The sequence below is a fragment of the Ixodes scapularis genome, unplaced genomic scaffold (assembly GCF_016920785.2).
Source record: "Ixodes scapularis isolate PalLabHiFi unplaced genomic scaffold, ASM1692078v2 PGA_scaffold7__128_contigs__length_106722199, whole genome shotgun sequence".
NCBI classification, from domain to species: Eukaryota; Metazoa; Arthropoda; class Arachnida; order Ixodida; family Ixodidae; genus Ixodes; species Ixodes scapularis.
This window is the reverse complement of record NW_024609882.1, coordinates 95098308-95112150: the sequence shown is the minus strand read 5'-3', so window position 1 is coordinate 95112150 and position 13843 is coordinate 95098308. Positions and strand designations below refer to the sequence as shown.

The 13843-nt window shown below is 41.5% G+C and overlaps 1 protein-coding gene across 1 annotated transcript in view; it reads left to right on the top strand.

Moving 5' to 3' along the window:
* The window catches only part of LOC120841320 (flavin-containing monooxygenase 5-like), a 124622-nt gene that overhangs the window by 103983 nt on the left and 6796 nt on the right, over positions 1 to 13843 (top strand). The window contains exon 4 of the mRNA XM_042286310.1: positions 1407 to 1610. Within this exon, the coding sequence (XP_042142244.1) occupies positions 1407 to 1610 (204 nt within the window). The remainder of the gene's footprint in view (positions 1 to 1406; positions 1611 to 13843) is intronic.

The following is a 13843-nucleotide window of genomic DNA, read 5'->3' as shown; positions in this document are numbered from 1 at the left end:
ACCAAATTCTTTGCGACGGCCGTAGAAAAAGAAAGGAAAAGGCGCATGTTCTTGATGAGGTCCTGCTCCTAGTTTCTGGAGTTCTTCTAACGAGCATACTCATAGAACTCAATCCATACTTTCGGACTCTATGAATATTCGTCAAACATGTCTGGTTTCACTGTTGCGAATCTAGGTTTCTCCTTTTCTGTCATGAAAGATACGTTGGCCTGCATCGGCTCATTTCGCTGTGTTATCTGCTGTTGCTGTAGCTGCAGGTCTTGTAGCATCATTGCCGTACTCGAGGTAGAGATCGACGTCTCTTCCGATAAATTCCGACATGGTTGCAGTACCATTTCTTCTAAAACTGACAGTTGAAGGTTTCCCTTCACGTATCTCGCGCTGAGAAGTTCCGCGGTTGACTTCTGTGCCCTCTGTGTGACTACCTCGACCAACTGTGGTGTACTGATATGCTGAGAAAGATCTGTCGGGACATTATCTTGAACATGTAACTCGAAAATACAATTTTTTTAGTAGAACTTGGATGTATGTTGAATGTTATCCACATTTTGCTGAACCTGTTAAATGTGTGGTGGTCTACAAATTATTGCCACACTGGGGATGCTAATCAGACCCGTGTATTCTATCTTACTTCTTTCTTTTCCCCGCCTGTCCAGATCGTCGTCGTCGTCTTTCATTATCAGGCTCACGTCAATTATTATTATTACTATTATTATTAGTATTATCATTATTAATATTGTCATCATAAACCAACTAGCAGTTGAAAGCGCTTCGCCTTGCAGCGGTGGCGCTGTTGTCGGCGCGCCCCATACGGATCCGTTTCATCTCACCGGTATCTGTTCTTTGCGTACGTGCTGTGCCCACACCTGATATTTGCACACGCTGACCTGTTTTCAATCAGCGTGACGATCTCTCGGAACGCTATAGGCACCCTGCGATGATGTTTGGTGTTGCGCTATCTAGCGACTGGAGCAAGAAACATTGGGTATGCCTGGGAGTGGCAGCTGCATTGTTCAAACGTGAGCTATTACTATGGTGTCGTTGCTTAGTCTAGTGTCTGAAGCAAGAAATACTGGGTAGGCCAGAAAGCCGTGGTCGTATAGCATGACAGTATATGGTGGAAGCTACGGCCCTGGCGGGCCAATCGAAACGTGACTACGTATCACCGGATTGAGCTTTTACTTCGAGGAAGTGTCAGGGTTTTCGCTGCGTCATGCTCCAACATGTGTGCGTTGCGTTCTTATACGTCGCGCATATCGAAGCTGTTGGCACACAATGTGTGGCTTAGTGTTCACTCTTTGCCAAGTTACAGCGAGACAGGATATAACCGTGGGCTCTCACTCCGCTGGCGCCTCCTGGCTGTTGCCGGCTGGCTATAAACCGATAAGCACCCCGTACCCATGCAGGTGACGAAGTTGGACGACGTGATCCTGGCCACGGGCTACCAGTTCAAGTTCCCCAAGCTCTCCGAGGACGTGATGCCGGCCGTGGTGGACAACGAGGTCCAACTCTACAAGTACGTGTTCCCGCCGGGCCTAAAGCACCCGACCCTGGCTGTCATCGGACTGGTGCAGCCCCTCGGCGCCGTCTTCCCCATCGCCGAAATGCAGGTGCGTGCTTGAACGCACCCTTACCGGACAAAGGACGTAGTTCTAAAGCAAAGTGGGTTAGCATACGGCTTAGTTGCGTGAGTAAAGCGACATATTACTCACGACCGACACACGAATGAAGGTTATATAGGCAATATAGCCCAATATGGGTATCATTATGTCCACAGCGTTTGCACTTTTTTCTATAGTGCGTTTGACTATGATGATTTCAACCAGGGACGGGGGCTAACTGAGTAATATTTTTAGATTTTAAGTGAAATTAACAGGGAAAAACAACGTCTCTAATTCAGCTCATACTTTTATTCATTCACCCTCCTTCCGAAGCCCCGAGGAAAGCTCACCGGAGAAAAGCTCGCCTACTTTTGTGCGAGTTCGGAGAAAATCTCACGAGTCTTTTGACAGACCCGGAGAAAAGTACACTTCAAATTAAATTTTTATTTAAAGTGGTCGTTACCATTAGTAGTGCCCCCGATGTTTTAGGTGCTCTCATGTAGGCGGTACACTATGCAACACTGTGCGTGGCAATGTTTCCGCATTTTACTTAAAGAAGAGCCAAGCATTTATCGCATAAATTTAAGTCCCGAAAGAGTAATGTTCGGCGCAGTAGTAGTTTTTATAAAAAAATACGAACATGCAAGAAAAAAAAAGACATCCCTGGTTTATGTTGACAGTGTCACACAGTGTCACACTTCACATCAGGTTGCTCTGCTTAAGTCGAAATAGAAAAACGAAATAGGGTTAACGATTATTTTTCTCTAATTTAAGTAGTTCATTCCATTTAAGTCGGCTTAATTTGATTTAAGATACGCTGCGTATCTAAAAAGCGTAGAGAATTTATCATTATATGCATTTTCTAGACATGGCAGATTGTTTTATTAATTCTTCTGATTAGTGAAAACAATGCGGAAAAAAAAAAACATTTGCTGCAATTTGGCAACTATTTTTTATGAAAACACCGCCATACTAGAACAATAACCGCTTAGAGTTTTGTGTGTTTTTTTCTAGTGAAAAGCTCTATTAGATTCTTTTTCGAGATTTGATTTTTTTTTAATACGACATTACTTTCCCAGTATTTCTTTATCTCTCGCGCTCTGATTTAGTTAAAACAATATCGGACGTAATCAAGAACGAAGTCAATCGTAGAAATGAAGCTCAACTCATTGATCTGCTGCGAAGACCACTGCTTTTTTTCGAGTTTAGTTCGATATAAATCGCTATCGTGCGATGATTCTTTCATTTAAGTGAAGAACATATGTACATACTGAAAGCATCAAATGACACTTGAACGGTATATGCCAATGGCATAAATAAACATTCAGAAACTACTCGAGCTGCAGCCCTCTGCCTTGCTATATTTCCACCGTTCTTTTATTATTTTAATTAACGTCTTATTACATTTTTATTATTAAGCCCGACGTTTTTACATTATGTTTTTACAGTTTAAAAATAAATGCTACATGTGAAGTGTAGAATACCTGATTGCGCGTAAGGTATCCGAGCATCCTTCAGTTAAGTGAACGTAATTCACTTGGGATAACGCTCAATTCTTGGAATCGCGGGTGAGCCTTTCTCCGCATCCTTAAAAAAGCCTGCGAGCCTTTCTCCGCATCGGACAATTTGGCGGTGCGCTTTTCTCCGCCGACCCGCCTTACGTACAGAAGTGCAACCGCCATAGAACCACAGATCATCCTGTTTTCAAAGTCGCGCGCACAACCCTCAACCGCATCGCTAAACAAACTATATAACAGCACATACAAAGCACAGCCACCTTTCGGATCAGACGAAAAACATTCTGTACTGATTGAAGTCACAAAAAATGCGATGCTTTTGAACCACGACACACACATATTGATGCATTTGGTTCGGACGAAAAGCTTCTGAACCCCTACCTAAAAAGGTCAAACACACAAAAAAAAAAATATTTGAACCGTGACACACAGCCAAGGTTGTACCTGCGAACCATCACTCCACACAATGACCTTTGCAAGACAGTCTTGGCTCAAAAGGGATGATCTACCATACTTTTTTTCTCTCCGACAAAGAATGAAGACGGTCGACCAAAAAAAAAGAAAAAAATACAATACAATACAATACAAAAACCATCTTTATTTACTTTGTTTGCAAATAATACAATATAAAGCCCACGTAAGCCAATGATGGCTTGTGTGTGGGACGCGACAGGAGCCTCTGCATTTTTATTGCACACATAACTAAAAATAACAAAACATACCAATATTAGTACCTATTACTGCAGTTCCACCTCCTTCTACAGCTTATATTAGTTCGCCTACTTTGATGAGTACATGTGTAAACCCATCGAATCATATTGAATTAACATTTACATACTGTAAAGAAGAATAGAATTCACGACTTACGAGACAATTCTAATAATAGAACACAATAACAACCTTTTATATCCTGCGTTTTCGGGGATACTCATCGGTTATACCTATTACCTTTTAAGAATCTTTTTTTCCCTGTTCAATTATCCACTTTTTTGCTATTTTTTTTATTCTAGGGGATTTTATTTCAAGTAGCTCATCGGGTAATGTATTATAAAGCTTAGGTATGTAATATTTCCTTGTGGCCTCTCCATATCTTGTTCTTACAAATGGTTCAACAAATTTTTTATTAGGTCTTAATGCCCTTTCTTTTTTATTTTCGCGCCTATATTTATTGTTGAAAAAATGCTTTATTATAATGTCATACTTCATTTGATCTCTGAAACGTAATATTCCTAATTCTTTATGCATATAATCTGAGAGATTTGTTTCTTCGCGCCGGTACCCAATATTCCTAACTATCCTTTTTTGAATAGATTCTATCTTTAGTTGTAAATACTTGGTACAGTGCCCGTAAACTGTTATTCCATACTGAAGTACGGATTTACCCAGTGAATTGTATATCATTTTAAGTATGGATCGCGGTACTAGTTCTTGGATGTGGTACATATGGGCCATTAATACCCTTAATTTTTTGCAAACCTGGTCTATGTGAATATCCCATTTAACATATTTGTCTATGTGCATACCCAGGTATTTTACATTATCAGCGTATTTTAGCGGGATGCACGAGCAGTTGTCGCAGTTCTCATCATGCATTTTTATTGGAAATTCATTTACGATTTTTTTTCTTGGATCTCTAAAGCATATTACTTGCGTTTTAGGAACATTTACAATTATTTGGTTTTTACGGTACCATTGAATAATTTTATGTATATCATCTTGTATAGTCATTGCCGCTACTTCGTAATTTCTATGTGCGTATACAATTACCGTGTCATCTGCAAATTGAAGGAGCTTACTTTTTAAGCTAACCTGTGCTATCTCGTTAACATATATATTAAAGAGTAGTGGACCGAGGACTGTACCTTGTGGTACTCCTTGTTTTACCTTAATTTCCTTGCTATATTTTGAACCTAAACGTACTACCGGAAATCGATCAGCAAGATAATTCCGAAATAAATCATATGTTTTCCCTCGAATTCCAATACTATATAGTTTATCCATTAATATATCATGATTGATTGTTTCGAAGGCCCTCGTAAAATCTATGAATAAGGCTAGAACATAATTACCAGCGTCGATGTTTTCATTTACATAGTCAAAAAAGTCTTCTAGAAGGTCACTGGTTCCTATATGTTCCCTGAATCCATATTGTGTGTTAGTTAGTAGGTTATATTTAGCGATATAGCACCTAAGAACTTTATTAATATATTTTTCCATTATATAGTTTATCACAGAAAGGATACAAACTGGTCTATAATTTAGGAATTTATTTTTCTCACCTTTCTTGTATATAGGCCGAACAACGGATGTTTTAAGCTTTTTTGGAATGATGCCGCTAGAAAATATACGATTGTACAACTGTAATAGGACAGGTTTCATTATAGTGATATGGTATTTAATATCTCTAGCCCTAATTTGATCAAACCCTGTTGCCTTATTAGTCTTTAATTGCTTTACAATTTCAATTAGATCATTGTCATCCATATCGGGGAAAAATATTGAATCATTATTTCTTATTTGATTTGGTTGTCTTTCCGTTGTCGTACAACATAAAGTTTCAATTGACTGCACATATTCTGTATTAAAACTATTTGCTAGTATCCCTAAGTCATGTTTAGGACCGAAGTTTGTTTGAATAGTGTCTTCAATCGTTTTTTTCTTTTTTCGTTGTAACAGTTGGTTTACCAAGGACCAGCATTCTGCTGTATCTTTTGTCTCAGACAATTTGTTCCAGTAATAATTTCTTTTTGTTAATCTTATTAATGCTGTAACTTTATTCCTAATTATTCTGTTATTTTCTTTGTACTTCTTATTATTAGGAAATCTTTTCAGTAGTTGCCAAGCTTTCTTTTTTTCTTTGATCAGGTCGTCAATTTCTTCAGTTATCCATTGATTCTGTTGTTTACGTTTTTTCGTACTGCATCTTTGAGTTGACTTTGTATAAATATCATTGAATATTTTAACAATATTATCGTATAATTTTTCTGGGTTTTGTTCTTCGGCGAGAATGTTCCAGTCGATTTCTTGGATATGTTTATCGACTATTTTATTATTTATAAATGAGCCTTCAACAATTTTATTACTGTGTTGATTAAGATCTGGAATAGTTACTGCCACAAAATAATGGTCAGCCACTTTTTCAGAAATTACTTGTCCTTCGGGTTTCCCTTCCTTCGACCGCACGTGTATATGATCTATACATGACTGTGTTAGTTTCTCGCCTAATATCTCTTCTCTTGTGAATTCATATATCATTGATTCCAGTCCCCCTTGTGCCATATCATCTAGGTAATTATTTATCATTAAACTAGGTTTTGTGATGTCAAGATTAATATCCCCTACAATTATTAAGTCTGTGTCTTTGTTGTCGTTTAGCCATTTATTGATATCATCTAAAAATGTGTTTACATTACCCTGAGGTGCTCGATATAATCCTAATATAGACATTCTTTTTCTGTGGTATTCTATTTCAATGTGTAGTGCCTCCGTTGAGCAAAAGTTTACTTTTTCGTATTTGGTTATTTTCCATTTTTGATTTATCATGATCATGACACCTCCTCCTCTCTTCCCGTCTCTATTATGCGAAAATGTTTCAAAATGATCTAGAGAGAACAAGGCTTCTTCATCAGATGAAATATTTGTTTCTGATAATACAATTACGTCTAAATTGTCCAGATAAGGGTCTATCATACTGCTTATTTCATTAAAATGTTTTTTAAGACTGCGTACATTGGTGTGTAGAAGAACAAAGCAAAACTCGTTAACAGTAGCGTTTATTCTATCCCACCATTTTTCAAAAGAAAAACACGTTTGTTTCCTTTCCATGTCTAATATGGTGAATGTACTTCCCTATTCAATTTTTGCGAGGTCACTCTCATTCTCGATTCTTAGAGTCGGGTCGCCTTCTCGTTTTCGCACATACGAGCATCCTTCTTTATGCCAGATAAACTTGTACCCGAGGTGTTTTGCTTTTGTTCTGACATCAAAGAACAACTTTCGGTTTGAAGCGGTCAAGTTTTCTTCTAGATAGACGTTATCTACCTCCGCTCCACTCCTCAGTTTCTGTTTATTTTTAAGCCACGCATCTCGATCGTTTCGGTTGATAAAGCGTACTATCACCATGGGTGTTTTCTTTGTTTTTGTGGGGATGCGGTGAACTGCTTCTACGTTATCTGTGGTTAGTCTGGGCACTTCTATCTGGTCGGCGATTTTGTTCAGCTTTTCTAGTAGGTTTTCGTTCAAAGATTCGGCCAGTCCATGTACTTCGAGGTTATTTCTACGTCCGTATTGTTCCAGCTTGTTTATCTCTTTTTTTAGTTGATTCGTTTCGTCATTCTTTTTTTCGTTTTCAAGTTCACTGACCCTCTTTTTTAGATCTTTGATCTCACTGTCGTGGTCTTTTACTTTCTTAAGTAGCTCATCATAGCTGTCCGACATTGATTGCACAGACTTCTCTATGTCCATCACAGTTTGCTTCATTGTAACTAACTCATCGACTTGCTGTTTGAGTGGTGCGAGCACGCTCAACATGCTCATTATCTGAGTCAGCTGTTGCTGCACATCCAGCTTTTCGTGACTGGGCTGTCCGCCTTCAGGTGTGCTCTGAAGTCTTAATCTTGCCCCCTTACAAGTTTGACACTTCCATAATTCTTTAAATCCCGGTCTCTTCCCTCGGAGGGCGATTTCGGTTACTCCTGAGCAAGGTCCTAAGTGGTACTTGGAGTGACATTCGTTACATTCTAATACACTGTCTTCTTTTCTTATGGAAGTTTTACAGTGCAAGCATAAGTCTTCGGTATCGTCGTCTTTCGGCATTTCTGTGACACCTCAATCGGTAACCAGTAATGGGCAATCAACAGTCGGCAGTCGGCGACGGGAGTTGAGTGTTTAATTTAGGTAATGAAAAAGTTCCTACCTGCAGAGTCAGGTTGTTATTGTCTGCAGATAACTCCGTCGCCGACTGCCGCTGCCGATGCCGTGTCTGCCTCTTTTGTAGACGGGTCCTTGGTGCCGCCTCTGTCGTTGGCGTGGGTGCTGTCGCTGTCACTTGCAGTGACCAGTTGCTTCCCTCCTCGTTCTGCAGCAGACGATGGCTTGTCCGAGGGAGGCTTGTCCTTGTAGGCGTACTTTCCTCGGCCGTGGAATCTGCAGAGTCAGGTTGTTATTGTCTGCAGATAACTCCGTCGCCGACTGCCGCTGCCGATGCCGTGTCTGCCTCTTTTGTAGACGGGTCCTTGGTGCCGCCTCTGTCGTTGGCGTGGGTGCTGTCGCTGTCACTTGCTGTGACCAGTTGCTTCCCTCCTCGTTCTGCAGCAGACGATGGCTTGTCCGAGGGAGGCTTGTCCTTGTAGGCGTACTTTCCTCGGCCGTGGAATCTGCACAGTCAGGTTGTTATTGTCTGCAGATAACTCCGTCGCCGACTGCCACATTCAACCCAACTGTAAAAAGTTAGAGAAAAAAAATATTGATTGCTATCGAACGCACGGAGCTGCATGTTTGATCCAAACCTGCACCCCTAGTTTACAGGACCATCAAAAGGACAACCAAAACATTGCGGCGAAAGTAGAATTCCAAAAAATCTTTTTGAAGTACTACCAGGTGTCAAAGAGGCCTGACTGGGGCAGTTTCTTCTTGTTTTTATCATCTCATCTGTTCATGTTATCTAGACTGTAAAAAAAAATGTTTCGTAGAAAAAACGAGAAAATGCTTGGCCGCTCTATAAAGAGGGGATGCCCCTTAAAATAATGTGCCCCATATTGTGGAAATATGTGAAAAAAGTCGTTAACGCGACGGTACCCATTTTTACAAAGTATAAGGATGCCAATTAAAATTATGCACTCACATAATTTTAACGAGCGACCTTGTGCTTTGGTAAAATGGGTACCGTCACACTGACGTCTTTTTTCACAAATTTTCACAATATGGGGCACATTATTTTAATGGGCAACCCCTCTTAAAAGAGCTGCCAAGGGTTTCATCGTATTTTTCACGAAATATTCGTTTTGCATCTCTTTTTAGCTGAGGCACTGAAGTAGCTCATGTTCTGCTGTCCAATAGTTTTCACTGAAGTTTCTGGGCAATGATATTCTGTAATATAACTTCAGCATCCATAATGCACCTGAAAATTTGAGCTATATATTAGGGGATTGCATTGCAATGAAGTAGTGAGTTCATGCACTTTGAAGCAGCTCTGCTTCTTTGCCTAAAATGAGGAGAAAATAATTTGGGACAGAAACTTTAATAGCATCCTCGATCATCCGCACCGGTGCGCACCGGGGCACTGAGGTGCGCCCCTTCATCTTCGATCAAGTGCACCGGTGCGCACCGTACGTCCTCGATCAACGAAGCGCACCCTCCCGGTGCGGCTTTTCGTTGCCCCAACGTGCACCAAGAAAATCGGCGGTGCGCCGGGGGGCAGTCCCATCAGGCATTGCGGCCAGGAGCGGGAATCGAGAAGATGGCGGGAGTAGCAGACGCGCAGACTATCGAGATGGCGATCTTGCAAAAACGAACACGCCTTGCAGCTGCACTAGATGATTTCCTCGGGTCTTCTGACGGCGAGACGACGAGCTTCTCACCATCGCCGCGATTACTGGCGAGTGCTGCGGTGGCAAGGAGCGCCCGAAAAGCACGAACTTCGTGGAAAGCGGCGCGAGGCGTTTTGATGACAGCGAGGTACGGCTATTATCTGGTGTTTCGTTTTCTTGAACTAATAATGATGGCCAACATATACATGTGGAATTGTCACCCGCTTCGTGACCCCATCGACAATCACGTCCACGATGTTTATTTCTGTGGGACCGTCAAATCCTCGAGTAAAAAAATAAAAGAAATTGACAGCAGACGGGCACCGTGCGCTGACCTAAGCAAAATAAACGAACAAAACGCGAAGTGACGCAAGGTGGAGCTCGCCGCGGTGCACCGGCGCGGCGCAGTTTGTCCTCGATGTTGCACCGACATCGCGCTGCACGACTGAGGAGCGCTGTGCACTGTGCTGGTTTCAGGGCGATTCCGGTGCGAGTTGATCGAAGATGCTATAAAATGAGTGAAATAGAGTGCAGCAGAACAGCAGCTAGCTACAGTGTTTCTCACGGGATGCAAAAGCAGATACAGCTGTCAGCTGCTAAAATCTGTTACAAGCCAAGAATAGTAGGTAAGTGGAGAGAAGGAAACCACTATTGCAGATGATTGGTTTTCTTCTCCCCACTCTCCTGCTCTCCAGCCTCCTCTCATGTTGAAAGAGTGGAGGGCTCTATGTTAGGGGCTTGTTCCTGCTGTTCTTGAGTTGCAACAGACGATAGCGACCTGGAGGTTTTCGAAAGTGCAGGTCAAGCTGGCCGGAACATATTAAAATGTCATATTCGCAGCAAATTCTCACAACATAAGCACCCTTGAGATAGGGTTCAGAATTGCGACAGCAGCGAAAACGCAAAATAGTTTGGTCGGTAGTTTGTAAATTATTTTTCCTTAACGCTCTGTAACTGTTTCCTTCGAGCTCCACTGTAAACAACAAAAAACGAGTTAAATTATAGTAGCTCTTTATTATATCTGAAATTCCTCCGTGGGTGGTTCTTTCGAGGTGTAGGGCTATCTCATTGCTCCCTGAACATGCAAAAGAACTATGTATGTACTCATAAGCTAAGCACAAGGCTGTCAAAACGATACAAAACAAGGTAGGCCTGACATACACAATACAAATAATCCTGCTCGATCTGCAAAGAGAGACCAGCTCACCTAGATGAGAGCAACTGGTCTTGATCATAAGGGAAGGGTGGCACATTTCGGCGCCTGGTGCTTTCCTCTGAGAAGACCTGCACTTATCACAAAAATTGCGGTTTTAGTTGAAAACCAATTGACGCAGGAGAGAGGCATAAAATATCTGATATAGCAAGTGACGTCCACGACACAAAAGACACAGATCACTTGTAAAGGGACCACAGCTCACCTCCAGTAAAACACCGTGCCTTGGACCTCGGGCGATTAACAAAACAAAAAAAAAAAACTTGTCTGCGCTGCATCTTGCGCTTTACATGCAGAAAACCTGTAATTGCCAGGGAAAATGCAGATTTAGTTGAAAACCAATTGACACTTCAGAAGAGAAGAAAGATGTTATACAGGGAATAATGTCTGTGACGAGTAAGGCTGGTAGGAGACCATTGCTCACTTCAAATGAAGCAATGTGCCTGGGCCGGTTAAAAGAAGAACACTTTGTCCGGGCCCCAGCCTAAGCTTTCGTCTGAGGAAACCTGCGCTTATAAGGAAAAATGAAGTTTTAGTTGAAAACTAATTGATATTGCAGAAGAGGAGCAAGACAAAACCTGATGCGGCAAATAATGTCTGTGACGAATAAAACATAAACTACTTCTAATGGGATCATAGCTCACCTTCAGTAAAACACCGTGCTTTGGACGATTAACAAAACAAAAAAACTTGTCCGCCCTCCATCTCGCGCTTTTTGTGCAGAAAACCTGCAATTGACAGGAAAAATGCAGATTTAGTTGAAAACCAATTGACATTTTAGAAAAGAAGAAAAATCTAATGCAGCGAATAATGTCTTTGACGAGTAAGGCACAGAGACTTGGTAGGAGACCATAGCTCACCTTCAATAAAGCAATGTGCCCGGGCCGGTTAAAAAAAAAAAGAATCAGCTTGTCCGGACCCCAGCTTACTCTTTCGTCTGAGGAAACCTGCACTTATCAGGCAAAATGCAGTTTTAGTTGATATTGCAGAAAAGGAGCAAAACAAAACTTGATGCGGTAAATAATGTCTGTGACAAATAAAACACGGACCACTTGTAACGGGACCATGTCTCACCTTCAGTAAAACACCGTGCCTTGGACGATTGACAAAAAAAAAACTTGTCCCCGCTCAGCACAGTTGCCAGTTGGAAATTGAGCTGCGCATGTGTGCGTCTGTTATACAGTCACTGCACAGTAAATATTATGAATATCATTGTGTTGCACCAATTGACGTATTTGGAAACTAGTCACTACTTATATCAGATATTTCATATAAGTTTGTGAAGTGACTCAGTGACTTTCCCTCTTCAATAAGAAGCATGCAGGGTTCACCAAGAGACTAGCTCACCTTGTTCAAAGAACACCACTCTGGCCGGAAACGCAAACTGCCCCTTGTTCAACGGCGGGCTTCTGTTGTATGTACCTCTGCTTATCAGAAGCTCTATCTTAGTCTGACTTCACGCTTGCGGGGGCTATGATTAACCTGGTCTTAGTGTAACGCAGATGCTTTGGCCGGACAGGCGCACAAAGACCTGATACAAGACCACTATAAAAACAGGAAATAGAGTTTCTGTGAGGAATGAAACACACAACTCAGATAGTCATAAATCACTCACCTTAAAACGATTGCCATGAACGGCCAAGAGCACTTCTGTCCTTGATTGGCTGGTGCTTGCTGCCAAGACCTGCATGTATCAGAAAGAACAGTCTTATACCCAATTCACACGGCAGCGTAAATGCACCTTTAGCTTAGGTCCCTTAGCTGAAGGTACCTGTAGTAAACGGCGTTCTGAATTACACAATAAATAAACGGAGCACTTTGAGTTCATGTCGATTGCATTCCTGATAAACCACAAAAGAAGCATGTGATAAACAATTATTCCTCGAAATCGGTTTAATGCGCAGTTTTTGATTATCGTGTGTGAAATATCGCATTTAAGACCTAAATTTTATTTGTGTTTGCTTTTGCGACACTTTATTCTTTTTTGTGTAAGTCTAAGGGCGCTCCTAAATTAGTCTTGCTTCAAAACGTCCAATCCGTCTGGCCACATTAGCCCTATATTATCTGCGCTTACCAGTTTCGATTTCGAGGTGGGTGGCCTTTCTCTGTTTAGCTGCTCCATTTTTCTGCAAAGTTCTCACTGAAGTAGCTAAATAGTGCTTGGCAGAAACGAACCACGTCGGAGTCTCACGGTTACGCCAGTCACGCCATTGAAAGGGATGGACGACGAGGATAAATGGTCTGCGCGGGAGAGTCGGACGACCTCTCTACAACCTTGAAAAAGAGCTCACGGTGGTGCATCGCGTTAGGGTTCGTAGCATACATTGCTTTCCACGTGCCGCCGCTGCTACCTGCTAGCTGGAGTATGCGTTCCTCGTTACTGTAATATTCCAGCACATTTGTGTTCACAAACATTTCATAATTTGATACTTATATATATTCATTTTGTTATAATGCATTAAACAAGATATATTTCTATATCTGTGATTTTCATTTTGAGTTTGTCGGTCCGAGGCTACTCCCTGTAGCTGTAAAGGCAGCTTGCCGAGCTCTGTTTAACACAGAACTTTTTTTTAGCGAAAGGGACATTTATGCACCGTGTGATTACGATCTCCAGCTCCCTTTACTACAGATACCTGTGCCAAAGATACCTTTACGCCGCCGTGTGATTTGGGTATTAGTTGAACTCGAATTTTTTTTGAATAAGAGAGAAAACAAAATACTAATGCAAGACCACCACGCATAGGAAATGGCATCCGAGAGGAATGGAACACAAAACTCGTATAGGCTTGCAATAGCTTGCCTTGAAAAGACTTGCTCTTGGTGGCCGAGAACAAACTCGTGTTCCTGATTGTCAGCCCCTTGCAGCCAAGAAAACCTGCACATATCCAAAAGAACCCAGTCTTAGGCCAAGAAAACCTTCACATATCCGAAAAACCCAGTCTTAGTCTAATACAAATGCTTTGGCCGAACAGAGACACAAAA